Source organism: Mirounga angustirostris, unplaced genomic scaffold (assembly GCF_029215605.1).
Source record: "Mirounga angustirostris isolate CCGP_5_RB_7025 unplaced genomic scaffold, mMirAng1.0.hap1 SCAF_9, whole genome shotgun sequence".
Classification (NCBI taxonomy): Eukaryota; Metazoa; Chordata; class Mammalia; order Carnivora; family Phocidae; genus Mirounga; species Mirounga angustirostris.
The window spans coordinates 21,291,109-21,316,471 of record NW_026991717.1 but is presented as its reverse complement, the minus strand read 5'-3'; the positions used below and the strand labels follow the sequence as shown (position 1 = coordinate 21,316,471).

Below are 25,363 nucleotides of genomic sequence, written 5' to 3'. Positions count from 1 at the left end.
AGGACTCTGCAGTGTCGGAGATTCAGTAACGTGCACACAAGTGGTTCCCTGTAGTGGAAAGAGGTGCTTTGCTCTGTAGGGTCTGTGCTGGTGTCTCCAGGTCTTGTGCTTCTCATCAGCCTCAGCCTGGAACAGCCACCCTCCCCCCACAAAAACAGCTGGACACACATGCTGCCTCCCCGGTTGACACTGGGTTCTGTTGCTAAGGAGACATAAATGTTGGGGAGACAACTAAGAGTCTCTGTGACCCTCCTCCAAGAACAAGTCTACTTTTGGAGTAAGGTGGGTGGAAAGAAAATAGAGTAGTCACCAATTAAAACAACAAAATAGGCTATTTAGCAAACAATTCATAATTTTCCCAGACTTTATTTGAAACTGTGCTTTGTCCTGGATGGTTGGGGATGGAAACGGCTCTGGCGGGAGCAGTCAGGACCAGGCCCTGCTGGGTACAAAGCAGCAGAGAGGCTCACCCCATGGCGGCCGGCTGTGGGGTGTTGGCGGGAAGACAGCTATCACCAGAGGAGAGCCTACAGTTTCTCTCTTGTTCCTTTAAGCCCGGGCAAGGGCCCACTGCAGACTTACATGTGCACCCTGCGCCCAGCCCGGCCACGGCCCCTCCTCTCTGCACTGCGTGGTGCGCCTGTGGTTTTGTGCTGGTCACGAGTGGGCTTCTCCCTGCCCACAGGCCCAGCTGATCGCACAGTCCATCGGCCAGGCCTTCAGCGTGGCCTACCAGGAGTTCCTGCGCGCCAACGGCATCAACCCCGAAGACCTGAGCCAGAAAGAGTACAGCGACATCATCAACACCCAGGAGATGTACAACGACGACCTCATCCACTTCTCCAACTCCGAGAACTGCAAGGAGGTGAGCCACGTGCATCGTGGGCGGGCCACGGGATGCCACGCTGCAGTGGCCTTTGCCACCCACGCTGAGCCCCTGCAGACCAGAGCCGCCCGGCGATGCCCCAGAGCAGCTGCCTGGGAGAGGACACGAGAGCGAGCCCTCGAAGGGCCCTCACGCAGATCCCCATCCTCACAGCAGAGTGACGTGCTGCCCAGAATGTACATTTGCTCCTGCCTTCGGAGCTGAGCACTTGGGTGTGAAATGAGGTGGTGTTGTAACAAAGGAGCTGATTACAATCAGTCTTAATGACCTTGAAAATGTGCCTTTTAATGCCACTGTTATCATCTCCTGGGGCTCAGCACCCAGGAGGTGTTTCCGCAAAGCATTTGAGAAGCGTCTTCAAACGGGGGACTTGGGTGTGCGGCGCAGGGGAGTTTCAAAGCTCCCAGAGGTGGAGGCCTGAGCACGGCCCAGTGTGTGCTGCTCAGGGATCTGCAGGGATGTCCTCCTAAGACACGGGAGCAGATACCCTGCAGACGACCCATACCTGACTGCTTGTAAAGAAGTGAATGAAGGAGTAATCAGACTGCTTGTTGAATGAATGAATGAATGAATGAATGAATGAATGAATATGCCTGGCTTCTTGCTGAATGAATGACAGGCAGCTTTCTGAGAGAGTGACCCTTGGGTGGATAGAAGGTAGGACTCTTCTAGGTCAGAGCAAAAGCTGGGGGCAGATGTGAGCCCTGGAGTCTAACATTCTTCTCGCTTCCATGGGTTTGTGGGAGGTGAGAACAGCGGGAGCTAGGACGATGGAGCCGCTGTGCTGGGGCCTGGAGGGGTCCATGCTGGGCACAGGCGGGAGGGAGTCTGTGGTCCTGGTTCCAGCTTGGGAGCCAGAGCTGGGCGAGGCCAGGGGCTAGGCGCGCAGGCCCCCGGCCCCCATCACGGGCCCCTCTCACTGCTCATTTCCTTACAGCTGCAGCTGGAGAAGCACAAGGGCGAGATCCTGGGCGTGGTGGTGGTGGAGTCGGGCTGGGGCTCCATCCTGCCCACGGTGATCCTGGCGAATATGATGAACGGCGGCCCGGCGGCCCGCTCGGGGAAGCTGAGCATCGGGGACCAGATCATGTCCATCAACGGCACCAGCCTGGTGGGGCTGCCCCTCGCCACCTGCCAGGGCATCATCAAGGTGCGCACGCGGGGCCCCTGCCTTGTTTAATTCTCGCTGCCTTGTCTTTTCCCCCTTGACACGTGAGGAAACAGGTCCAGAGAGACCCAAGACCATACCATAGCACTGAAATCAGAGAAGGACCCGGGCTGCCCTTGGGGATGAGAAGGGGACGTTTGGTTTCACTGATGCCAGTTCTGAGTGACATGGACCTCAGGCAAGGGCTGAGGACCCCCAGATGTAGGGTGACCTGGTGTGCATGGGAATTTCACAGGTTAGCACCGAGAGTCCCGTTTCCTGGGCACACGGGGAGGGTGGGCCCCTGCATGGGTCTGAGAGCAGGGAGGCCGCTCTGACCATCTGGCCTGTGAGCTTGCAGCTTTGGGAGATGCTGAGCTGCCGGTCCCTGCTGGGGGTTCTTCACGCCTGGTTGCCCCAGCTCTAGAAGAGCCTCAGGGCAGAAAGCTCGGAGAGGCCGCTCTAAGAGGCCTAGCACAACTGTGCCTTTGCTCTGTCCAGGGTCTCCGGACAGTGGGCTCTGCCTGCTTGGGGGCCGCCCCGGGGCCTTCTGTCTGCATCCTGCCCCCAGCCCCCTGTGGCTTGTTCCCCCCTCCCCCGCTGTGGTCTTGGTGCTGGAGGACACGCCTGTCAGTCTGACAGATGAAGGGCATTCTCGGGGCCAGAGTCAGCCCAGCAGAGCATCTGCCTGACGGGTGACCGCCTGGGAAGCTGGACGGTAGACACGACAAAGGCCTCAGCCCGCGGTACCAGAGGCTTGGTCCGCCTGGACCTCACCTCACAACCGTGGCCTGGGGCGCCCGCTGACAGTCACAGGTCGCCCTGAGGTCGCTGTTGGCTCCAGTTGGCCCAGGCTCGCTGTGGACTCTAGGTCTTCTTGCTTACAGATTTTCACTGAGCCCCTCGCTCCCCGTCCCCACCCCTGCCATTAACATGTTTTATTTTGAGGAAGGCTTCCCTGTGGTCCTTCCAAACAGAAGGTGCTCCTCCTGCATCCAGTGTGGGGAGGGCCCCTCCCATGACCCTCTGAGGGTGACCCTGGTGCTGTCCCATTGGTCATGCACCGTGGTGCACAGGGCCCGGCCTCTGGCTGTGCGTGGTTTTACCTGGCTCAGACGGCACCCACCCAGCCGGGGTAGCCAGCCACCCGCACACGGGTCGCACGGAGGGACGTGGAGGCCGAGAGGTGGCTGACCCACCGGAGCCGTTCCCCAGCACCCAGGGCCCCCGCCCTGCCAGCTGACTCACCCTCAGTCTGGGCCTGTGAGCTTGTGCTCATAGGTGGCATCCCAGGCTCCCTGTGATGCCTGCCCCATCCTGCAGGGTCTGAAGAACCAGACGCAGGTGAAGCTCAACATTGTCAGCTGTCCACCGGTCACCACGGTCCTCATCAAGCGGCCGGACCTCAAGTACCAGCTGGGCTTCAGCGTGCAGAACGGGATCGTGAGTCTGCCCTCTCCTCCTCGGCCACCTCCACTGCGCATGTGTGGGCCTGGATGCAGGGGGCTGGTGAGGTGGGGGGTGCTCTCCACCCCCCTGCCCCTGCAGCCGCTTCTGTCTGACAGCACAGGCCCTGGTGGGTGGGCACAGCTGGGCAGGAGCTTTGAGCATTTCCTGGGGCAGGCCTGGCCAGGGAGGGAGGGCTGGTGTGTGGCCAAGGAATGGGTCCCTCCAGCCCTGCTCGAAGCACCCTTGTCCCCGTGACGGCTGTTCCAACCACTGCAGTGTGGACACATCCGGCCAATGGCAACATCTGACTCTGTGCTCAACAGATATCCACTCATTCACTCATTCATTCACCCATTCAGAGCCATCCGTGAGGTGCCTGCACTGTGTAGGCACTGAGGAAGCAGGAGGGCTTCCAGGAGGAGGTGATTCTGGGCTCGAGTGAGTGTTGGTCTGCCCAAACATCTGTGCCCGTTCCTCAGGCCAAAGCTCTCAGTTCAGAGTTCCTGCCTTTTCTTTTCTTTTTTTTTTTTTTTAAAGAATTTATTTATTTATTTGACAGGGAGAGACACAGCGAGAGAGGGAACACAAGCAGGGGGAGTGGGAGAGGGAGAAGCAGGCTTCCCGCTGAGCGGAGAGCCCGACGCGGGGCTTGATCCCAGAACCCTGGGATCATGACCTGAGCTGAAGGCAGACGCTTAACGACTGAGCCACCCAGGCGCCCCCAGAGTTCCTGCCTTTTCTTTGACCCATGTTTGGCTGGAGTGAATCTGTTTCCTTGGTCATCCCCCGTGAAAAAGGTCCCAGTGGGCAAAGACGCGGCCACAGATGGAGGACAGAAGAGGCGAGGCCAGTCACTTCCAGATTGCTTAAGCCAGCTTTGAGTAATAACTGAGGAAGAGGTTCAGTAGGTGGGAGTCGTGTCAGGGGAGGGGGGATATGGATGCCTGCCCATGAGCACAGAAGAGACACAATGGGAGAACATTCTAGAAAGACAACTGCAAACGAGTCAAAATTTTCCCTGTTGCTATCTGGTATAGAAGTGTGGAGAAGTACGTGGAGCTGGGGAGAGTCCCAGGGCCATTTCTGTCCCTTCTGGGTTAGTGCGCCCTTGCTGCTTTAACAAGTGTTCTCCAAATCTCAGCATGCTAAGAGTTGGTTTCTCACTCGGGTCACAGTCCACTGGGGGGGGCGGGTCTTTGCTCCACAGAACCACTCGGGCCCCATCGTGCCATCCCCTGGCTTTTGGAGGCCCCCACTAGCTGCTCTGTGACTGGCTGGCAGCTACAGGGAGATAGGGACCCAGGTGTGGCCCTTGCCATTTCTGGTCACAGCTCACTCGCCCGCACAGGACTCAGTCCCACGCCCCACAAAACATAGGGCAGGCTGGGAAGGTGGCCATCTGGTGCCCGTGACAAAGAGGGAAAGGGTGTGGGGGCATCTAGCCAGTGTTGGCCAAACCTTCCTAGCTACACGTGTGACCCTGGGCGGGTCACTTCACCTCTCTGGGCTCTCCTCAAAATGTGGTTGTGAAGATTAACAGAGAAAATCCATAAAGTACATGGAGACATTTAAAGAAGGCCCCCCGGGCCTGGATTCTGCAGAGGAGAAAGGCCCCTTGGCACTTGCACCCGGGCATGGGGGCCCAGCTAGGTTGTCCGCATCCCCTGGGGGACTTCTGTCCAGGTCAGTGCATCTGTCCCAGGAGCTGGCCGGGTGGTGGTGTGGCCTGGCCCTGCCCTGCCCAGCCCGTCTGCGTACGCACGTGCCCGGGCTACAAGTAGCTGCCCTAGGGGCTCTGCAAAAATAAATCACCCGGGGTCTCTGGCTGCAGCAGCTGTGAGCACTGTGGGATGAGCACGGGCCCCATGCTCAGGGAGGCGCTAGGAGGGGCCTTCTGACCTGCCTCCCACGTGCCAAGCCCTCCCCCAGGGCCTGCCTGGGAGCCATGCTGCTCCTTCAGAAGTGCCGCCCTCCCAGGCTCCCATGCAGGGCCGTGAGCCCAGGACAAGCCCGATGCCACCCCCTCCCCAAACCCCTGCCTCTCTTCGGCTTGTCTCATTACAAGGGCCCAAGGAGGAGCGTGGCTACTCGTGAGGAGGCGACTGCCACACACAGAGGTTCAGTAACTCGCCCCGGGGCCCACAGCCAGGGAGGCCATCTGGGACTGAGGGAGAGAAGGCAGGGGACAGGGACAAGGAAGGAGCGGGGCTAAGTTAAGGCAAGCCGGAGAGGATGGGGACGCCATCCCTGGGGAAGCAGCGGTGCGGGACAGGTGCAGGGGGGTCTGAGGGGACACGTGAGCCTTCCTTCTGAGGCAGCGGGAAGAAGGCAAGGTGGCTGACGAGGGGGCTCTCCTGGGGAGGTGAAGGGGGTGGCCTCTGCAGGTGGGGACGGGCACGCTGGTCCACGTCAGTGGCTGCGAGGCTGAGGGCAGTGAGGAGGGCAGAGGCGCTTCTCGGAAGGTTTGGCAGGTGTGGGGATAAAGGCAGCAGCAGATCTAGGCTTTGGGGGTCTCAGAGCTGGGGGGAAATGATACCCGGTTCTGCAGACAGCATCGCCTGGGCTGTGCCCCCCGGGTCTCAGACGCCCCGACAAGAGTCCTGAGGCAGAGTGCTGGTCACTTCTTGGTGCCTCCGCCACGGGTCCAGGGTGTGTGTGCAGCTTGGGGCCTGGGGGCGACACTGGATGAGAGGCAGCGGGGGTGGGGGGCGGTCGCAGAGAGCTGGGGGCTGCGGTGGTTCTTGGGACGTCCTCCCCAGTATGTGGCAGCTGGCCCTGAAAGCGCCAGGGAGGGTTTTAGATAAAGCAAGTGAATCTGCACGGATTCTCCTGCTGCGACACCCCCCCCCCCCCCGGCCCAGAAAACGGCGCAGGCGGCTGCAAAGATCAGGCCCCCGGGGAGCTCGGAGGCCCTGGTACCAGGCAGCTGCGCCCACAGCCGCTGCTCAGGCCGTGTCCCAGCGGCTGATGAAGGCCACAGGCTCCGTCGCTCAGCGGGGGCCGCGTGGCAGTGGCAGGAGTGTGTTTGGGAGAATATTTAGGAGGCCGGGGGTGCTGGCTCTTCCTGACCGAGGGCTGGCTCTGGGGACACAAGAGCTAGGCTTCGCCCCTCACAGCGTGGTCAGGTCCGACCTCGGCTTCCAGCCCGCTCAGCCTCCCCAGAGGGGCCTGGCCTGGTAACCGTCCCCTCCCCTGTGGTCCCCTGCCGCCTGCAATGGTGGAGTGTCCCCTGGCTGACCACCGGCCCCCTTGTCCCCAGTGCCCGTGAGGCTCTCAGAGGTCCCCTTCGACCCTCGCTGAGCCCCACGTGGAGTCCTGGCTCCCGGGAGCCCCTCCGCCCCGCCTGACCACAGCAGGGCCGGAGGGTGGCAGTCGCCTGGCTAGGAGATGGCATTCGTTAGCTCCTGGGCACAGCCCCAGCGGTTTCATGCCTGATCGCTGCAGAAGCTTTTCCCGTGGCAGGTGGCCGTCGTCCGTGTGCAGGGTGAGTGGTCCCAGCGTGGGTGGGGGCGTCTGCGGAGATCTGGGTGCTTTCACGTGAGAGGAGAGAGGGAGGGTCCTCTGCACAGCTGCTTGTGTGCACATACGTGTACGTGTGTACGTACGGGGGTTTGCACGTGCGTGTGCACGTATTGCGTACCTGTGTGTGTTTGGGGGAGGTGCTAGCCTGGGCCTCGGCCTCCTCCTGGAGCTTAGCGTGGCCTGTCTTTTCTCCAGAACGACAGGCCCGCGTGGCTAAGAAGCTGTGTTACATTTTGGAATCGGCCTCCCTCGCTCCCTTTTCTTCCAGGCCCCGCTCTCTCCAGGGGCATCTGTTTCTTCTTTTGTCTGTTTCAGTTGTGGTAAAATCAATTAACATTTAGCATCTTAACCGTTTTTCAAGCGTCCAGTATGTTGTGCAGCCCTCTCGAACTTGACCACTCTAGGTGCCTCATAGACATAAGTGGAATCAGACAGTACTTGCCCTTTGGAGACTGGCCTTATTTAACTCCCAGCATAATGCCCTCAAGGTCCATCCACCTTTTAGCCTGTGTCAGAATTTCATTCCTTTTCAGGGCTGAACAATATTCCCTTGTGTGACCAGACCACGTTTCATTTGTCCATTCATCCATCAGTGGACATTGGGTTGCCCCCGCCTCTTGATGGTGGTGAATCATGCTGCAGTAAGCATGGTGTGCAGGACTTCGTTTTTCCAGTCTGTCTAGTTTCATCGTTGCAAATACTCCTAGGCCCCCTGGTCCATCTGTCTGGGGTGTCAGTCCATCGATCAGTTCGAGGAACCAGGAAACGAAGGCCACCCATGGGGAAGCTCTTCCCACAAGCTTCGGGCATCCCTGGGCAGCTGGTGTCTGCAAGGCTGGTCCAGTTAGGGAATGGCATTTTCTGTTACCATTTCTCAGAGGACGAAGGAACAGGGAGGTCAAGGAACTTGCCCCAAGGCTCCCAGCTGGGAAGCGGCAGAGTAGGGATTGGGCCTGAGGCCAGCTGTTGTGAAGAGCATGCTCACACTCCCATGGCCCATCATCAGATGCTTGTACAAGGGGCCAGGGGGCGAGTGTGTGCACGGACTTCGCAGCACTTGTGAGCGGTGCAGAGGCCGATACGTTTGTATCTAAGGCCCAGGGCGTTAGTAACCGACGTAAGTGTACACGGGGCCCTGTTTATGGCCTCGGTGGTGGGCCCGCTCTTCTCTCCTCTCACTAAGACTGCAGGGACTGCTGTGCCTCCCAACAATGTGGTGCCACGCGGCCAAGTTCCCCTGAATCCCCTGGAAAAGTTTGCTGACATCTGAGTTAGTCTTGCACAAGTGCTTTTTCCATTTTCAGCTCTATTACACCCAAAGTACAATGCATTAGTTTGCAGACAGGCCCCGGGTGACCCAGTTAGTGCTGTTTCTAAATGGATCCTTCCTCTCTTTCCAAAACACCACCATTCAAGAAATCAAGACATCTCCCGCGGGGAGACACCAGCCTTCTCCCCCGCAGAAGTGCACCCCGTGAGGTTGGAATGCACCCTGGTTCCTGTGGGCATGCCTCATTCGGGAAGGCCAGGACCCGTGTGTGTGTGTGTGTGTGCACGTGCGTGTGCGCGTGCACACAGCTTTCTCCTCAGCATGTCCTGCTCCCCTTCTGTCCTCTCCCCCCGGTCTGCCCCCCAGATTCCAGCTGGGGTCACTGCCAGGGTCCAGGTCCATCCTCCTGGTCATTCCCTCTAAAGGGGCAAAGCCGCATGTCCTGCTCCCTCTTCACTTTCTTTCCCCGACTCTCGATGACTAGGGAGGAGGCTGCCAGCAGGGGTGTAACCAAGCCGCACCTTCTACGGACTGTCCCAGCTTCTTTGCCTGGGAGCACGCCGGGCCCTGCCTGACACTTGGGAAGGCCGGGAAGCGAGCCTGGTCACCCTGAAGCAGCTTCCTCGGGACCTTCAAAGAGCCAGTTACAGTGGGCACAAAATACCCTTAAATCGTTTGGGGGGCAGACAAGGAATAGACGTTACTCCTTAATTCTCGTATGGAGAATTGGGGCAGTCAGGTAGGCCACCCTGCTTGTCTCTCTCTGCCGGCCCCTGGTGAGCCCCGTCTGAGCCGAGTGCTCGGGCTCCAGGACTGTGACCCGCTCTGCGGCAGGAGTCTGGTTGGCCGGGCAGTCGTGGCCTGGGACTGTGACCTCAGGCCGTGCATAGGTCTCCTCCTGGAAAGACAGAGACCCCGAGGGCTGGGAGGGACCCACACGGTTGGTTGAGAAAGGCCTGCGGCATCAGTGACAAGGCAAAAATCCACAAACCAAAGAACAGGTGGGAGTCCTGCATATGGTGCCAGGGTCAGCCTGCGGGCAGTGGCCTTCTGAGCCTGTCTGGGCTTCAAAAGTTGCCACGCCAGGTCCTGAGGGAGGGAAGGGGGGTAGGCGAGGGGGGAGAGCCGTCCTGTCTAAGGGGAGCGTCATCCCCCGGCAGCCTTGGAAATCAGAGGCCCCGGCTGAATGAGCAGGCCTGGCCAGGGCTTGGATGTGAGGTGGCTCTGACACAGGCAGGAGTCCCGGGGGTGCAGCCGGGGGGTGTTCGCCGCAAGGCACAGAGGCGGGTCCCCGATAATGTTGAGCCTTGCCGTGGAATGAGAAGAGCAGTGAGGTGCACAGAAGGGCTCGGCTGTCCTGCCTGCATCGACCACCACCTGTGGCTGGGCCTCCTGCCGGCGGCCGACCCTTGAGCTCTTAGGGTGCTGACCTGACTCACCCTTCCTGATTCTGGCTTGGGGTCCCCTGCCTTCTCAAGTATGAAGATGCCTTAAAAAGTGACCAAATCCTCAATGAGACAAGAGCCACAATCGCAGTGTTTTCAAATTAAGGAAAGCGTAAGGACAAAGGCACCATGAATTTGGCGAGGCCTTTAGATGATGTGGGGTGGCCCCAGGCACTCAGGGGACAGGGCCCAGCCAGCCTAGGCCACTCCTGCCTGGCTCCGGGCTGGGCCTTCCTCATTCTCCAGCATGGCTGGTGGGGTGCGGCCCTCCAGGGCTGCTGAGCTAATGCTGGGGAAGGGGCCACCAGGGTCTGGCCAGTGCTTGCCAAGGTGCCCGGGGTCAGGTGCCGGGGCAGAGTGCACCGGAGAGACCTCCGGCGGTGGGTGGGCCTTCAGGAAGCCTCACCCCCAGGGTCCCTGCTGTTGGACCTGCTTCTGCCCTTGCACTGGGTTGTTGGAAGCAGCGTGGTGGGGAGGGACGTGGTGTCCTCTCGGTTCGCTCCCGCCACTGCATCTCCAGGACCAGCATCCCTCCTACAGAGCCATTGGGGTGCAGCCGGCCCACCTTCTCCCCTGAGCCAGCAAGCCTCGTCTTCTAGGGTCTGCCACCATCTCCCCGTTGTGGTGGGAGAAGGGTGGGCGGGTGTCCACACCTTTCTGATGTCGTGATCTTTAGTGAATTCCACACGTGGGTGGATTTCACAAACTCAGGGCCTTCATCATCATTTTCCCAAACTCTTTGTGGTTATCGGCTCGTGAGTTCATCACCTCCTTGTGAGATGGGAACAGTGACTTCTTCGCTTGTAAGAGGAGCAGATGGGGCTGGTGGAGAATCTTCCAGAATGTGCGTCCACTGTGCACACCACCAGCCCTTTCCACTCCCCTGACGCAGGAACAGAGGCTCTGGGATGGCTGGGGGCGGGGGCGGGGTGGGGGGAGGCACAGGGAGCAGATCCCCGGAGGGCCTGCGAGGTTCTCCCACAGGCCATGCTGTTGACTTGTGTTTTTTAACCTAGTCCAAATCATGAACGTCCCCGCTGGTGAGTCAGCAGATTGCGCGTAGAAGCATTTGTCCCATGGGCTTCTCCCTCTGTGTGATTCATGTCCCTGCTTCCTGCTTGGGGACTGCGGTGAGCTCCCGGCGGGTGTGGCGGGGACTTGTGTGCTGACCTGACACGTGTCTGCCTAGATCTGCAGCCTCATGCGAGGGGGCATCGCAGAGCGAGGAGGCGTCCGAGTCGGCCACCGCATCATTGAGATCAACGGGCAGAGTGTGGTGGCCACGGCCCATGAGAAGATAGTCCAGGCTCTTTCTAACTCGGTCGGAGAGGTAAGGCCGCGGCCCGTCGTCACCCTGCTGGAGTCCGACCCGGAGTCTAGGGCCCTCTGAGCCCTACATTTCCGAGCCCAACATCTGTGCCCCTGAGGGGGCTTCTAGGAGGTGCTCGGGAAAGCCACTGGCCCCTTCCCAGAAAAACCTTCCTTCTCGGGAGAGCCCGCCCTTGCTGGGACCTTGGAGCATGCCTGTGCTGGTCATGTGCTCCCACCTTGACCTCGGCCTGTCACTCCCTCTCCAAGGGGTGCTGGGCATCAGCCGAGCCGGCGGGGCTGTGTCTCTCGCCCAGGGAGTGCCGGGGACAAGGATGAGCAGAGCGGCGGGCGGCCTTTGCCTGTTCATTCGGGTTCTGTGCGGCGGACAGGAGGGCGAAGGTGGTGGCCGCCGTTTCTGGAACTGGGTCTTGCGTGCTCCTTGTGGCAGCCCTGCCCGCTGCAGGCCTCACCCCCCAGGGCGCAAGGCTCTGGGCTGGGGTTCGCCCCTCTGCCTGCTTCCTGCCCACGGAGCTGCTTCACCCTTTCCTGCACCGCTGGCTTTAAACTTCCTCCTTTTCTAGTTCTTTCTGGCATCCCTGCGATGCCAGCTTGAGGTGGACAAGGGTCAGAGCGGGGGGGCACAGGTTTCCCCAAGGAACTCACAAGTGAACAGGGTCATTCGGGGTGAGAAGTAAGGTGCTCAGAGTCTGCGGAACCGGGGTCCGGAAGGAGGCCTCCCCCAGCGCCAATGTGTGTGGGTGTTAGCGGCAGTGGGGGCGTGTGAAGGGGGAGTCAGAACGAATGGGGTGAGGGTCCCCCCGGGACAAGCGCGGGAGGCTGAGGCCACTGCAGAGGTGGGTCGGCCGAGGGGAGAGTTGCAAAGGGCATGGGTGCCCAGTGTGGGGGGAGTGCCCATTTGGTTCTCGGGGCTGTGGAGGGCCCCGGGGGCTGAGCAGGGCAGGGGCAGGCTCAGGCTCTGGCGGTGGGAGAGAGGGTGTGGCTTCCATCTTGTAACCACTGCGGGTGAGCTTGGCCCCGGGGTGAGTGGGTGGGTGCTGTTTCCCAGGCGGCTTCTGGCCACATTTGCTGGGGGCCTACTCTGTGTTTTGTGGAACTGCCAGGCTGGGGGAGGAGGCCTGTTTTTCTGGAGGTTGGTGGCGGCAGATGGCTGGCTTTCAAGAGGGAGAGGGGGGCCAGGTAGGTGCCATTCGCCTCCTTTTACAAATGGCTTCAAAGAAAGGACAATCCAATTTTCCCAAGGGGATGTTTGAAACGGCCACCCCACTGGGGTGATCAGCCTCACACCTAAAAGAAGCCAATCAGGTGGAGGAGAAATGTTTCCAAGTCTTCAGACCTGAGACGAATTGGTTCTCGAAGAGGCACAGAGGCAGCCGGGGCTGGGGCTGGGGGATGGAAGGGTCTGCCTGCCGTCTTCCAGCATCCCCGAGCTCATGTGGGAAATCAGTCCCTGGTAGCAAGATGTGAGGTTTGGGTGGGTTTCAGCTTGAGGAATGACACAGAATGTTCTCCTGATGGAAGAAGCCATGCTTCTTCACCATGGATGGTGGTGGCATTAAAATCTAAATTGATCACATAGATCCTGGGGGGGGCGAGCCGGGAGCATGTGACACTGTGAAAACCATCTGCACGATTGGCCCCTCTCTGGGTTGGTCAGACGGGGGCCTGAGACCTGCTTGCTGGAGGAGGGGCGGCCACACCATGCCCCCCCCCCCACCGCCTCTTGCTGGGCACCGGGAGGGTGAGGCCCGCCGCACGCATGCCATCCAGACCTCGCAGAGCCACAAGGCCTGAGCCTGGCATAGTCCTGGGAGCAGGGTACTAAGAGGAGATCAGAGCAGCAGGAGCAGAGCCCAGCTCCTGTGCTTCCACTGGTTTAACTCTTCCTCCCAGAGCCGTCACGGGGTGGGGAGGGGGGGCGGGAGGCGCACAAGGTCACTCTCCCTGGGGCGCCATCTTGAGCCTCACTGCTTATGTACCCAGCCCCTTGGAGGCAGAGAGTGAGGCCAGGCTCCAGAGGCTCATTTGCTGACCCCCAAAGAATGGGGGGGGCAAGTTCTCAGACCCCAGAACACTCACGTTCCCTGGCTTCCTGGGAAGGGTTTCAGAGGCTTAGGCACCCTCAGCTGCTCCCAGATGAGTGGGCAAACCGTAGTCACAATTAAAAGTCTGGTTTTTTGCCCCTCTGCTGTCAGCTTGAGCTGAGGGGCAAACTAGCACTTGAACGTGTGTGCAAAACCCTCTGGAGAGCCCGTTGGAGAGGCCAGCTAGGAGTCTGCCGCGCCAGGAAATGCTTTCTAACCCTCCGTCGAGGTGGTCATTCCTCCCTCACTGGGCAGAAAACCCTCAGGGGGGTCCCGAAGCGAGCTGGCTGCCGGAGTGTTGGATTTGCGTTGGTGGCATCTAGGGGCCGTGGGAGGCCAGCGTGGGAGGCCAGCGAGGGAGGCCAGCGAGGGAGGCCAGCGAGGGAGGCCAGCGTGGGAGGCCAGCGAGGGAGGCCAGCGTGAGAGGCCAGCGAGGGAGGCCAGCGTGGGAGGCCAGCGAGGGAGGCCAGCGAGGGAGAGCCGGTTCAGCCCCCGTCTCTCGTTGACAGATCCACATGAAGACCATGCCCGCTGCCATGTTCAGGCTCCTCACGGGCCAGGAGACCCCGCTGTACATCTAGGCCCACCCAGCCTGCACCGCCCAGCCCGCCTGGGTTCAGAGGAGCCCGAAAGGCTGGACCCAGGACCTGACCCCTGACCCCACAGCCCGCCCAAGGACACTGGCTCCTCCGAAGGGCGTGCCCTCACCACCCACTTTTTTTTTTTGGACAAAAAGGGGGGATGTCTTCATCAAAGGAGAGTCACAGGAAGCATCTCTGTAGAACAGTCACGTGTTTTGCCCATTTTGACCCGTCTTCTCGTTGCGACGGACAAGGCTGTTTCTCTGTAGCTGTGTGTGGTGTGGAGTGTGTCTTTCCTCCCTGAAGCCGTGGAGAGCGGACGTGAAGGGAGCCCCGCCAGGACAGCAAGCTCCTTCCCGGGACGGGGGGCCCTCGGGGTGCTTCGGGGGAGGGCGATCGCGCTGCTGCAGCTGCCCGGATCCCGGGGTGTGACTTGTAAGTGAAGTCCGGGAACATGTGATTGTACTGAACCAGAAGGGAGACGGTCCTGAGTTAAATAAAAGATGATGGCCACAACATGGAAACTCCATATTTATTTAGACACTATCACGGTTTTGACTTTTACTTTGACAAGCCATTCTTCAGACTTTAGGATTTCCGGGTGACCCGCCCGCGCACCTACCGCTCCTGCCCTCACCCGAGGCTCCGCGGCTCCGCGGACTTGCGTGGGCACGCCCCCTGCTGGCCGTCTCTCCCCGCCCCTCGGGGGCGGGGCCCGCTGGCTCCTCCTCCCAGGGACCCGGGGCGCAGCAGCGGCCGTCTGTTTCCAGCCTCTACACACACACACACACACACACACACACACACACACACACACGCGAGCTCCCCCACCCCCCAAACGCCGAACCCACCCTGGCGGACTCTGCCACTCCCGGGGCCGCTGGTGGCGAGAGCAGGTCACTGGACGAGCCGGGCGTCGCCGCGAGCAGTATTCGAGCGTGTGTAGATGAAGTGAAACGTAGTCTAGTTCGGGTCGTTAGAGGTCATTGTTAACTGACGTCCTTTTGTCTGGAAGTCTCTTTTTTTGGCCCCGGCCTTGAAGAATACACTGTGACTTAAGAAGCCTTACCATGCAGTAACTAAAGCTTTAGGATTACTGTATTCAAGGAGTGACCTGTGTGTTGCATGCAGCCGACCTTAGGAAGACTCGCTAATAGCACTAATAAAGCGGAAGTCCTGACGAAAAGCGGTTTGTGTGGCTGGTTTGTTAGCGGAGGAATGGATGCCCGACCTCCCTCCACCTCGAGGCCTTACACGTGCCTCTGCAATGGTGCTGTGTTTGCTGAGAGCATCCCCTTTGGGTCTGGGGCCTTGGGGGGGCTCTTCCCGGGGAGGTCGGAGGGGTGGGTGCTCCAGCACCCGGTGTGAGGCCCGCCCCCCCGCCCCCCCCAGTCCCAAGGAGGAGACAGGCTGCTAACTGAATAAGGGAGAGAAGGAGCCTTGCCATTCTCCTGGTTTAAATTTCGGTGATTCCAGGAGAGGTGAGTTATATGCGTGTGTATCTGTAAAACAAAGTTGGACCATCCATCCCAGTGGCGTCTGCTTACCTGGAGGGTCCTTTGTGGCCTGTCACCTGGCGTAGGGAGGTGGGGGAATGTGGGCTTTGATCAGAAGGCCGGGGGTGGGGTTTGCCCCCCCCGCGTTGGTCCGGGGAGCTTAGCCTGGTAGGACCCACCTCTGGTCTGCCCACAATCCATCTGCGCTCCAAGCTATGAGCTACTGACAAGGCCCTTCACAGCTAGCCCGAGATGGCCCACACCCTTGGGTGACGAGAGGGAATGTCACCTGAATACAAGCTGGAGGGAAAGGGCGACAGCTCCAGAGAGCCAAGGGGTATGTCCCTGCATTGCCCAAGACAGGGCAGGTGAACAGGCTCCGGAGACAAAAGCCATGGCTAGCAAATGACACGGGGGGCGGGGGGGGGGGCGGGTCCTACCGAATGATTCACAGAAAAAATCCAAATGAAAGACCGCTCTGAGCCAGTGGTCTGCATTCCTCTGGGAAGCCTCGGATGTCACATGCTTGGAGGGGGGCAGCTGTGGGCCAGCCCTGGCGGGCACCCGCCCTTTACCTCCCAGCCCACAGGCCCTGCCCTTTTCTGGAACGATGTTCGGAGACACGGCTGGCCAGCCGCAGGTGCTTCACACTCCCTGGCGGCCGCCTGAGACCCTGGTCTTCAGAGGCACACACGGGCTCTCTGCCTCTCTGTCCCAATTAGACCCGGAGACACAGAGGCCAGAAATAGTTTTTATTAAAACATGGATCATTATGAAAACACCTTGAGGTACATCAAATAAATACGACCTTCAAGTTGTACAAACAGGTCTCCTGTGGCTTGAAAACAATTTCCTATAAATTCTGCCTAATAGCAGCATCTGTGAATCAATACAGCTGAGGGCGGGGGGGTGGGAAACATCCAATTGAAAGCAGTTTTCTGTTACATGGTTTGTTCCAAGCATTCAAGCTGCGTTGTTGTCACCAGCTGAAGGAGACCTTGTGAAGGATGAGTCCCCCGCTTGTTTGCCATAGAGATGGGGTCCAGAGCTCACCCCCCTCAGTGTTCTTTTGCCCCCCCATGCAACTGGCAGTGTCTGGACTGGCTCTGGCCCCCATGCCGAGCTGACCCCATTTGGGTTGTGGGGAAAAGGAGGGAGAGTGCCCAGGACCCAGGCGTGTGCAGGTGGGGGGGGGTCCCTGCAGGTGGGGGTCCCGTGCCTTAGCTTCCTGGGGCAGCCCGCGAGGCTCTGCCCTGCCTGCTGATGCTTTATCGGGAGGAGAGCAGGGAGGCGGTGCACTAGCAAGAGGAACCACATGGTCTGGGCTTGGGGTGCTTGCTGCTGGGCGCCTGGCTCCCAGATGCTGCTGGGCAGAGCAGGGTCTCGGGTACTAGAACTGGCTTGTTCCTAGCGGCTCTAACTGGCACTTCTCTCTTCCCGGGACCTTTCCCGGAAGCCGGGACCCTGGGCCCTGCTGGAGCCCACATGGGCCACCTGGGGCCCCGAGCAGATGGGCAGAACGTTCTAGCTCAGTGGTATAAAACTGGGTACAGTCTCCTCACCTGCAAGATAGAGTTGCTCTGAGAGCAAATGCACAACTGAGCGTGGAAGGTGCGTGAAGGGCAGGGCTCTTGAGAACATCCAGGACTCTGGGCTTCGGTCAGAGCACCCGCTTGTACCCAGGTGGAGGCCCAGGCTGCCGCAGGAGCCCACGATGGCAGAAGAAACACTGTTCCGCTGCAGGGAGGAGAAGTGAAGGGCACAGAGCGCCAGGGCGGGCTCCCAGTGGCCGCTGTCCCTGGCTGCACAATAAAAATACTGATGGCCAAGCTCTACCCCAGAGCTGCGAGTGCAAGGGTGAGGGGCTGGCCTCACTCAAATTGCAGCCACGTCGGAGAGTGCAGGCTTAGCTCCGGGGCTCGGCCCAAGGACACTGCTATGTGCGCCCCCAAGCCCGAGTGTGGGCCCCCCACATGCAGGCGAAAACCCCCCACAGCTTGCTAAGCTCTGGTTCCCACCCCAGGGACATCGAAAATGCCCGGATTCAGAAGCCATGAATGCCGTGCTGATGGGCTCAGGGGAGGCTGCTTGGAAAAACCATCAATTAACTGTACCAGCGAAGGGATTTGCTTTGGGCACGGGGAGGGATTTCAAAAGCCCTCGGCTGAGAAAAATGAGACAAGAGATTTCCCATTTTGTAGTCTGGATAAAGTGCTCATAATTCATCTCTGGGATTCTCCCGTGGAAAAGTTCTGGTTGGCATCAGAAGGCCTGATGGGTATTCTTCCAGTTCTGTCATCTCAGCCAGAGGCGAGGAGGCAATGACCAAGAACATTTACTGAAGCCAAGTGTTCAAAGCTGACCGTCACTGCAGGCTCCCCGCACCTCCGTTGCTGGGGGCTCCAGGCGTCCGGACCGCAGACCCTCCCCACCGGCCCCTTCCCAGTGCCAACGACATGACGTCCCCAGCATGTTGGCTACAGTGGGGCGCAGAGCAGAGGGCAGGGCAGCCCACGGCCCCTAGACGCTGGACGCCAAGCACGAGTGGGCAGCGGTCGGCTCCCTCCTCGCGCTCCCCATGCCAGGCCCCTGGGCTCTCGGTTGACAGCTGTGGGTTCTGGGCTGCCTTGTTCAAGGCAGGGCCATGGCACGGGCACTGGTGGACACCGCTGTGGATGGCAGAAGGACAGGCGTTCCCACGGCTGCAGAAAGTTCTGGAGGACCATGCTGCTCCAGGGCTGTTGTGGGAAGTGGCTGGTGTGAATGTTGCCAGAACATGAGGGCCGGTGGGGAGGGGGTGGGGGGCCCAAGAAAGGCAAAGGCCCAAGCTGCCGCTGCAGGGAGGCGGGGCTGGCCTGCTTCCACGTACCCAGCTCGGCGGGTGCTGTGTGGAAAGATGCTTTACAACCTGCGTCTTCTGCTGCCTGGCTGGGAAGCGGATGCTCTGGGTCATCAGCGACCTGCTTTCTGAGGAGGCGCACAGATCCTGGGGTACGGGCCTCTTCCCCCAGACCTCCACCCGTCCAGGCCGTCCTGGGGAGGGCAGACGCAGGGAAAACCCCCAAAGGGGCTCCCCAAGAGTGTCTGCAGAGGAGGAGACAGCCAGAGAGACAGTGGGGAGGGTACCCCATGGAGAGGTGGTGGGGAGGGGAGGCCCAAGGGACCAGGGGACCTGGGTGGGGTGGGGGTGTCCAGCAAAGCTCCCTGCCACACCAGCTTGCTTCCCGGAGGCGGCCAGGCCATGCTGAGGTCTCCTAATGTGATTCGTAGGCACGACAGCCCTGCATCCTGCGGCGGAGAGCTGGGCCCGGGCTGTCCTTCGTGCCAGAATTATCCATTTTCTTTCCAGGCAGCACACGATAAAGGGTAGATTATTGAGTGATACAAACCATAGAAGAAAATGGTCTCATTTTACTCGATATCCTCCTCTATCCACTAAACACTCAACTGAATCGCAGGTGGGGGACAGTCTTGCTTTTTGACGGCCCTGATTTTGAAGATACTTAGCGTCTCTAGTGTCACCTGCCACTGTGTTCCCAGAACGCTGGGTAGGTGCTACGTGCCTGACAAAGCCGAAGAGTTCGCGGTGGCCACGAGAGTCATTTTTCTGTATTAGCGGAATAGGTAGGAAGTGTCATCCCCAAGACAACTGACCGGATCCTCCTGAAGAGAGGGACGGCAGCTCATGGCCTGGGCCACCCTGAGATCTGGGCCGCAGGCCCCTCCCCGCCAGCACAGTGGCCTCCAGCAAGGACGCGTGGGCCCAGGCCCATCTGGGTCAGGACCCGTGGCCTGGTCACACCTGGTCCCGAACGCCGGCGCTGAACACGGCCTCCTCCCCGTGGGGCTCCTCAGGGGGGCCGGCCGGGCGGAAGGTGCCCACCACGTGCCGCACCTCGGGAGGGAGGGCACAGTTCGAGTGTTCCAGAAACTTAGCCACCAACACCCTGGCGTCTGTGTGGCCCTTGCTGTCCACTAGAGAGTGTGGCCGCTCTTTGCAGACCGTCTGTAAGGTCTCTGGCTTTCCCCGCGGGTCGCCTTTCCGGGGATCCGGTGGCCCAGGGGGCGAGAGCGGGCGCCGACCTGCACAGGCAGCCGCGACAGAGTGAGCTCGGGAAACTAAAAATCAAGGGAAAAGATAACATCTGAAAACAACCAAAACAAGACAAAAAGCAGCCGTTAAGTGAGTTCTTGACAAAGCAAACGCAAGCCTGCTTGGGACACACTTTCGGCTGGCATTTCCACGTCCCTGGGCTGGCGCACTGGGCGTGTCCCTGCTTCCTGGGTCCCTTCATCCCCAGTGTGGCCCGGCCCCTGTCAGCCCTGAGTTGAGCTGGGGTTATAACCTAGAGGGGCCACAGCCCCCCGGCGCTGAAGGGCTGGAGATCCGAGGGCAAAATGCGAAGCGGGTGGGGCAAGAGGGACAGGTGCAGGTGGGGATCCCCCTTGCCTTCGTCTCTCCGCTGGGGGGGGTTGCTTCTCGGCCTTGCTTGGCTCAGTGACCGTTGCCCTTGTGGGTCTGATGGCATCTAGAGATGGGTCTGCCTGAAGGCCAGAGCTGGGGGTGACAGAGGGGCAATGAGGGCACCCCCCACCACATGCAGGGCTGACAGCAGCCACTGCTCACTGGCACCAGAGCTCAGAGCACCCGGGGCCCTGCAGGCCAAGGCCAGGGGCACCGGCTCCCAACGGGGCCCACGGCTGCTCCGGATGACCCGAGGCACAAGCCATGGTCTGACGGTGCCGTCTCCCCTGGGACCAGATTAGGGCCTGACTTGCCCACAGCGCGTTTCCCGGTGGCCTGGCATCGTTCTGGGGGCAGTGGGGCAAGGCTGACAATTCAGCACGAGGAACTGTAAGAACCTCACACACGAGGCCCATGTCCCCCGCCCACAGAGCGTCGCAGAAATTCGGTGAAACAAGCAGCCCGAGCCTGTTACAGCCGCTGTCGCCTCTCACGTGTTCCCCAGAGCCAGAAGGGAAGGCAAGGCCGTTCTCTGAAAGCCCGCAGAGCTGGGGAGCCCGTGCTCCTGGCTGACACCCCGAGGCAGCCAAGGAGCACGAGTCACACCCCCCCCCCGCCCCCGTCTCGCAGCAGGTGTCAAAGTGCTTCAGAAAAGGAGTGTCTCACCGGTCCCCAGAGCAGCCCCGGACAGTCCTGCTTCCAGGTCCTGGCTGCAGGACGGGGTGTGTGACGAGGCATGGCCTTAATCAGAGAGAGAATCCAGTTAACAGGCAGCAGGGAAAACGGAGCTCCTGACGACAAGATCATCACCCTCCCGTGGCCGAGAACTATCTTTTTGATGCGGCGGACCCGCAGGGGGAGGCTCCTGCACTCACCCCAAGCCGAGCCGTGCGCTGTCCCACAGGGCAGTCCCAGAGCTGGCCCCCCCCACGGGACAGGCGGCATCCCCGGGCTGGGCACAGCGCGGCGGGCCAGCGCCCCAAGCAACCCCAGTGCCCTTGGAATGCCCCAGAGACCCCCGGGGAGGCACATGCGGGACAGTAACTGCCTCGTCTAGCTGAGGAGAGGCTGTGCCCACGGCCTGGTGCAGGGACGCAGAGAAGGCCCTGTGACAACCTGTAATCAAACCGCCGCTTCTCCTCATCCCCACCCCCAAAATGTCACGGTTTGCAGAGCCTGACTTTCCCTACAGGGGGCAGAGGATGCCATCAGGGGCCACAGAGCAGACATGCCTGGTGCATGGGATCGTCCCCCGGACTTGAACGGGTAATAGCCCTCACGGGGAGGACAGAAGAGCTGAGTGTGGAATCCTCCAGCACAGGCGGGGGGAGGGGTGCAGAGGAGGGTCTGAGGGAGTCCTGTCTAGTGAGCTGGCAGCTGGACGTGGGAGGGGAGGGCAGCGGGACAGAGGGATGCAGGCCAAGGAGCCTGCAGGGCCAAATCTGGCTTTTCCACCAGGAGGGCCCTTGTAGGCAATGACCTTGGCAGCTTCCTGGTCCTTTCCCGGGATACAGTTCTCCTGGGGCACGGATCCTGTGTATTTGGGGTTCAGCCAGACAAGACCACTGAGTCCAGGCCTCTTCCGGGCTCTTTGGGTTCCACTGTAGGAAGTCTACACTCCGATGGCCCTGCAGGCCTAAGTCCCACCCGACCTTACAGGCAAAGACACTGCCATCCTCCCCCCTCGAAATGAGCACCGGCTTCAGGGCACACAAGGCCCCCTGGGGGGCTGGCGTGAAGGGCAAGTCCCGGGCTGCTGGGCACAGTGACTCTGACGCCAGGCCCGACAGCCCAGGGAGGGCGCCGCCCCCTCCGAGTCACGTGTGGCAATTGGGACCCAAGCTCCAGGCCCCACAGGGAGGGCTGCCAAGGGGGCCCGCGAGGTGCTGCTGGAAACACACCTGGGTCTAACTGGGGCGGCTCGGCTGGAGGACACCCCGCCAGCCCAGCGCTGCCACTGAGGCACAGCCATGCCTTATGTGGCCCTGGGTCCCAGCAGGCCACGAAGCAGGCACCAGCACTTCCCCCAAGTGTGGAGCCCACGCTAGTCCTGGGGAGAGAGCCACCCGCCCGACCTGAGTCCCCACGTGGGCCCCAGAGCTGGTGTGCCACTGGCAGGCTGATGTCAGGGGCTAGCCGACCCCGGGTGGGCTCTCATCACCCCAAACCTTCCATCCCTCCTCCCCGTACTCCCCAGCCAGAAAGTAGGAAGCCTGGTGGGTGCTCAGCAGAGGCCCCTGGCTGTCCACCCCTCCCTAGGGCCCTCGGGCATTAAGGCCACATTCCCAAAGTGGCCCCTGAGCACAGTCCCAAGGCCTGGCCTTGACTCTCAGCTCACTGAGGCCTGCAGGGTCCAGGGCAGAGCAGGGCACATGCAGAGGACACAGCGGGGCTGGAGCAGTCATACCTGCTACACTGGATGAGCAAGAAGTGGGGTCGCTGGTGGAGCGGGCCACACGCCTGGGTCCTGGCACCACCCATGTGCCCTGGTCAGGGCCCTCCGGGGACTCGAGGCCAGGTGGCAGGGGCTGTGAGGCACCCACGGGGCCTTCGGGGCTCAGGCCTGGCGCAGTGGCACCCTCGGATGCCAGGAGGCTTGAACTATCTGCGGGCTCTACAAGGCAAGGGACACAGTCTTAGCACTGGGGCTGGGCCACCACAGAGCCACCAGAGACGGGCCCAGTGCCTGCCTGAGAGTGAGTCTCAGCCACCTGGAGCCCTCCCAGGGGGCCCGAGCCGTCTGCCCTTCAACACCCAGTCTAGACCAACCTGTAATCCTGAGGGCGTGGAAACATGGAGCATGCTTTATGGTGTAGGAAGGTTTGGGTGGACGCCAGATGATCTCCCAAGAATCATTCCAGGGGGCGTATGGGGTGCGGGGCACTTACACTCTTCACAATCCATGAGAGATTAAAAGTCAGAACCCAGCCCCATCTCCCATCCAGGGCAGGCCTTGGGGGGGTTGACGTCCAGGAAGGGGGAGGTCACAGGATGCTCGATGCCCACACAGCACACAGCCCGTGCAGAGAAGGGTGGGGCTCAGAGGGGCGCTAGGGCATCCTAGCCGGGGCCTCCTGGGCCTGAGAACCTGCCTGCTGCACACAGAGGGTATGGCCCAGGGCCTGGAGTGCAAGCCTTGCCCTGGTCAGGCAGGGGCGGGAGCCCGCCCGGGAGGCCTGCCTGGTTCTCCAAGCGTGGGCCAGGCCGTCAGCATCAGCACGGCCCGGGGAACGTGTAGGCGTTCAGCCCCACTGCACCTGAAACTCGGGGGTGGGAACGAGCCCCCAGGGGATTCTGCTCCCCCCCACCCCAAGTGTACGACCCACTGCTCTATCCCTGTGATGCTGGTCAGGTTGGGCTCCAGCCCCTCACCACTCCAAGGCTGGCCCCCTGGGGGGACGGGATCGGAACCTGTCTTAACAAGATTGCAGGGGATCTGTTTGCACAGTATTAAGGCTCAAGAACCAGTGCTCCCTCCGCTCTTTTATCCCATTACCAGACAAGGTCAGAGCTGCCTTCCATGAGGCTCCTCACCCATCAGGGGCAGATTTTTGAGGCGAAAGGCTCACCCTTTGTAAGAACCACAGCAGCCTGAACAACTCTGGGTGGGAAGCTTTGGGATCTGTCCCTTCCATCCCTTTCCGTGGATACTGTGGGAGCCCTCTCTGCTTCCCTCGCATCTGTGCGCTTGCCCTACACCGAGGGCTTTACCGGTGACCTCCCACTTAATCCTCTCAGCTCTCCCAGGCTACCACTCAGGAAACACGGCTGAGAGGCCTCAGGGGAAGAGGAGCTCGAGGCCACAGAGTGGTGGAGCCGGGTGGAAGCAGCCCACTTCTAGAGCACTCCGGCTTCAGCAGCCCTCCACTATCACCCCTGCCCTCTCCACAGATACCATGAGACATTTAGCAGTCCATCTGGATGAACCGAACCTCACCAATCACAGCAAAAGAAAAAAAAAAAAATTCAGGATGATTGATCTTTTTTTTTCCTTTTTTTTTTAGAGAGTGGGGAGGTAGGGGGAGGTAGGGGGAGGTAGAGAGAGGGAGGGGCAGAGGGAGAGGGAGAGAGAGAATCCTAAGTAGGCTCCACACTCAGTGCACAGCCCAATTCGGGGCTTGATCTCCCAACCCTGAGATCATGATCTGAGCTGAAATCAAGAGTCCCAGGAGCCCCAATCCTTTTCTTTTTTAAGATACTGGAAGAACAGGTGTAGAAAATAGAATAAATCTACAACTTTGGAGTGAAGAAAGACTTTGTAAACATGATAGACACCAGAGAGGAAAAGCTTGATAAATCTGACAATAAGAAAAATCATAAAAAACAAAAACAAACAAAAAAATACAAATTGTAAAAATTGTATGGCAAAGGCATTATTAACAGGGAGGAAGCCGAGCACAAACTGGGAAGGCGTCCCTGCAGTGAACAGAAAAGGGAGAAAATGTATCTATTTAACAAATATTTTTCTTATAAATTCACACACACACAAAAACACCCCACAAAACACTGCAAAAATGTGGGCCCCAAACTGACCTACAGGTAGGTAATAAACATGTAAAAAGGTGCTCACACTCTATCTTGTGTATCGTTCACCTGCAGGGGTGATAAAGATCATCAGGAACAATGATGTCTTGGGGTGTCATAAACACCGTTGGTGGGTACGGACACTAGCAATAAAACCCTTCCAGAACGCCATGTGGCCAACACGCCAAAACCTAAGATACCCATTTCCTTGGACTCTGCAATTTCACCCATAGGAATTGATTCTAAGGAAATGATTGGGCAAACACTCAAAGCTGAATGCATCCATGTAGAAAAGAAACACTTCCCTGTATCCTTAGAAAACCTCAAACCAGCAAGTGGAATTATTAACTGTATCAAAATCACACAGCGGCATATTAAAATTATTCTGAATCCTATTCATCCCTGCTGATTCCTCTTGATCTCCGTTTTCTCTCTTTTTTACAGCTTTATTGCAGTATAAATGATACACAAAACCCCGTACATTTTTAATATGCACCATTTGATGAGATTGGACATAAGCATATATCCTTAATCCCAATTTGCTTAATGTCAGTGATAATCCAATGGCTGAGTTCCTCAGGTAAACAGAGTCACAGAGAGAGAAATGTGACTTAGTTCCAAATAGCTATCATTAACGGAAACTTATATAATTAGGGTAACACAACAGGGAAAGCTCATAGGCCAAGACATTCTTGTACCCCCTCACCGGCTTTTGTTGTCTGTTTACACAGCACTGATCATCCTAGTGGACTTCCGGCTTTTCACCTAACGATCACAAGCATTTTTCCTAATCAATGTAAAATGATATATTTAGCATATGTATCATATTTTCCTTGACTCTTATCAATGGACATCATTGTCCCTGTAAGTTTTTACTCTTATGAAAAATGCAAGTTATCTTTATGCCTACGGTTTTTCTTTTTTTTTTTTTTTTTGCATTACCCCCCTAGGGCAGTTCCAGAAGTATGATCACCACACCTAACAGCATAAACATGTTTTATGGCTCTTTATCAAGATGCTTTGCCAAAGGGGTGGGTTGATTTACAAGCCGCCAGTCAGGTCTGGGTGTAGGGCCTTTCCTCTGGCCTTGCCAGCCTCCGTGTCCTCATTACTATTTTATTTCAGTAAGTGAAAAACAATACCAGCATCTATCCCCTTCCGGGCA

At 59.2% G+C, this 25,363-nt stretch overlaps 2 protein-coding genes across 19 annotated transcripts in view; one reads left to right on the top strand and one right to left on the bottom strand.

Moving 5' to 3' along the window:
* The window catches only part of APBA2 (amyloid beta precursor protein binding family A member 2), a 238,780-nt gene extending 223,901 nt beyond the window's left edge, over positions 1-14,879 (top strand). For both annotated transcript variants that reach the window (XM_064570021.1, XM_054513367.2), the window contains 5 exons: positions 686-865; positions 1,824-2,036; positions 3,357-3,476; positions 10,909-11,049; positions 13,642-14,879. In XM_064570021.1, the coding sequence (XP_064426091.1) occupies positions 686-865; positions 1,824-2,036; positions 3,357-3,476; positions 10,909-11,049; positions 13,642-13,713 (726 nt within the window). In that variant the 3' untranslated portion in view covers positions 13,714-14,879. The remainder of the gene's footprint in view (positions 1-685; positions 866-1,823; positions 2,037-3,356; positions 3,477-10,908; positions 11,050-13,641) is intronic.
* A 1,044-nt stretch (positions 14,880-15,923) lies between these two features.
* Positions 15,924-25,363, bottom strand: part of ENTREP2 (endosomal transmembrane epsin interactor 2) — a 481,153-nt gene continuing 471,713 nt past the window's right edge. For 7 of the 17 annotated variants that reach the window (XM_045899543.3, XM_054513357.2, XM_045899544.3 and 4 more), the window contains 3 exons: positions 22,082-22,288; positions 20,341-20,415; positions 15,925-19,328 (listed from right to left, as the gene is read on the bottom strand). In XM_045899543.3, coding sequence (XP_045755499.1) covers positions 19,006-19,328; positions 20,341-20,415; positions 22,082-22,288 — 605 coding nt within the window. In that variant the 3' untranslated portion in view covers positions 15,925-19,005. Of the gene's footprint in view, positions 19,355-19,659; positions 19,768-20,340; positions 20,416-22,081; positions 22,289-25,363 lie in introns of all 17 variants that reach the window. The other 10 variants (XM_064570017.1, XM_064570013.1, XM_054513362.2 and 7 more) reach the window with 6 other exon arrangements.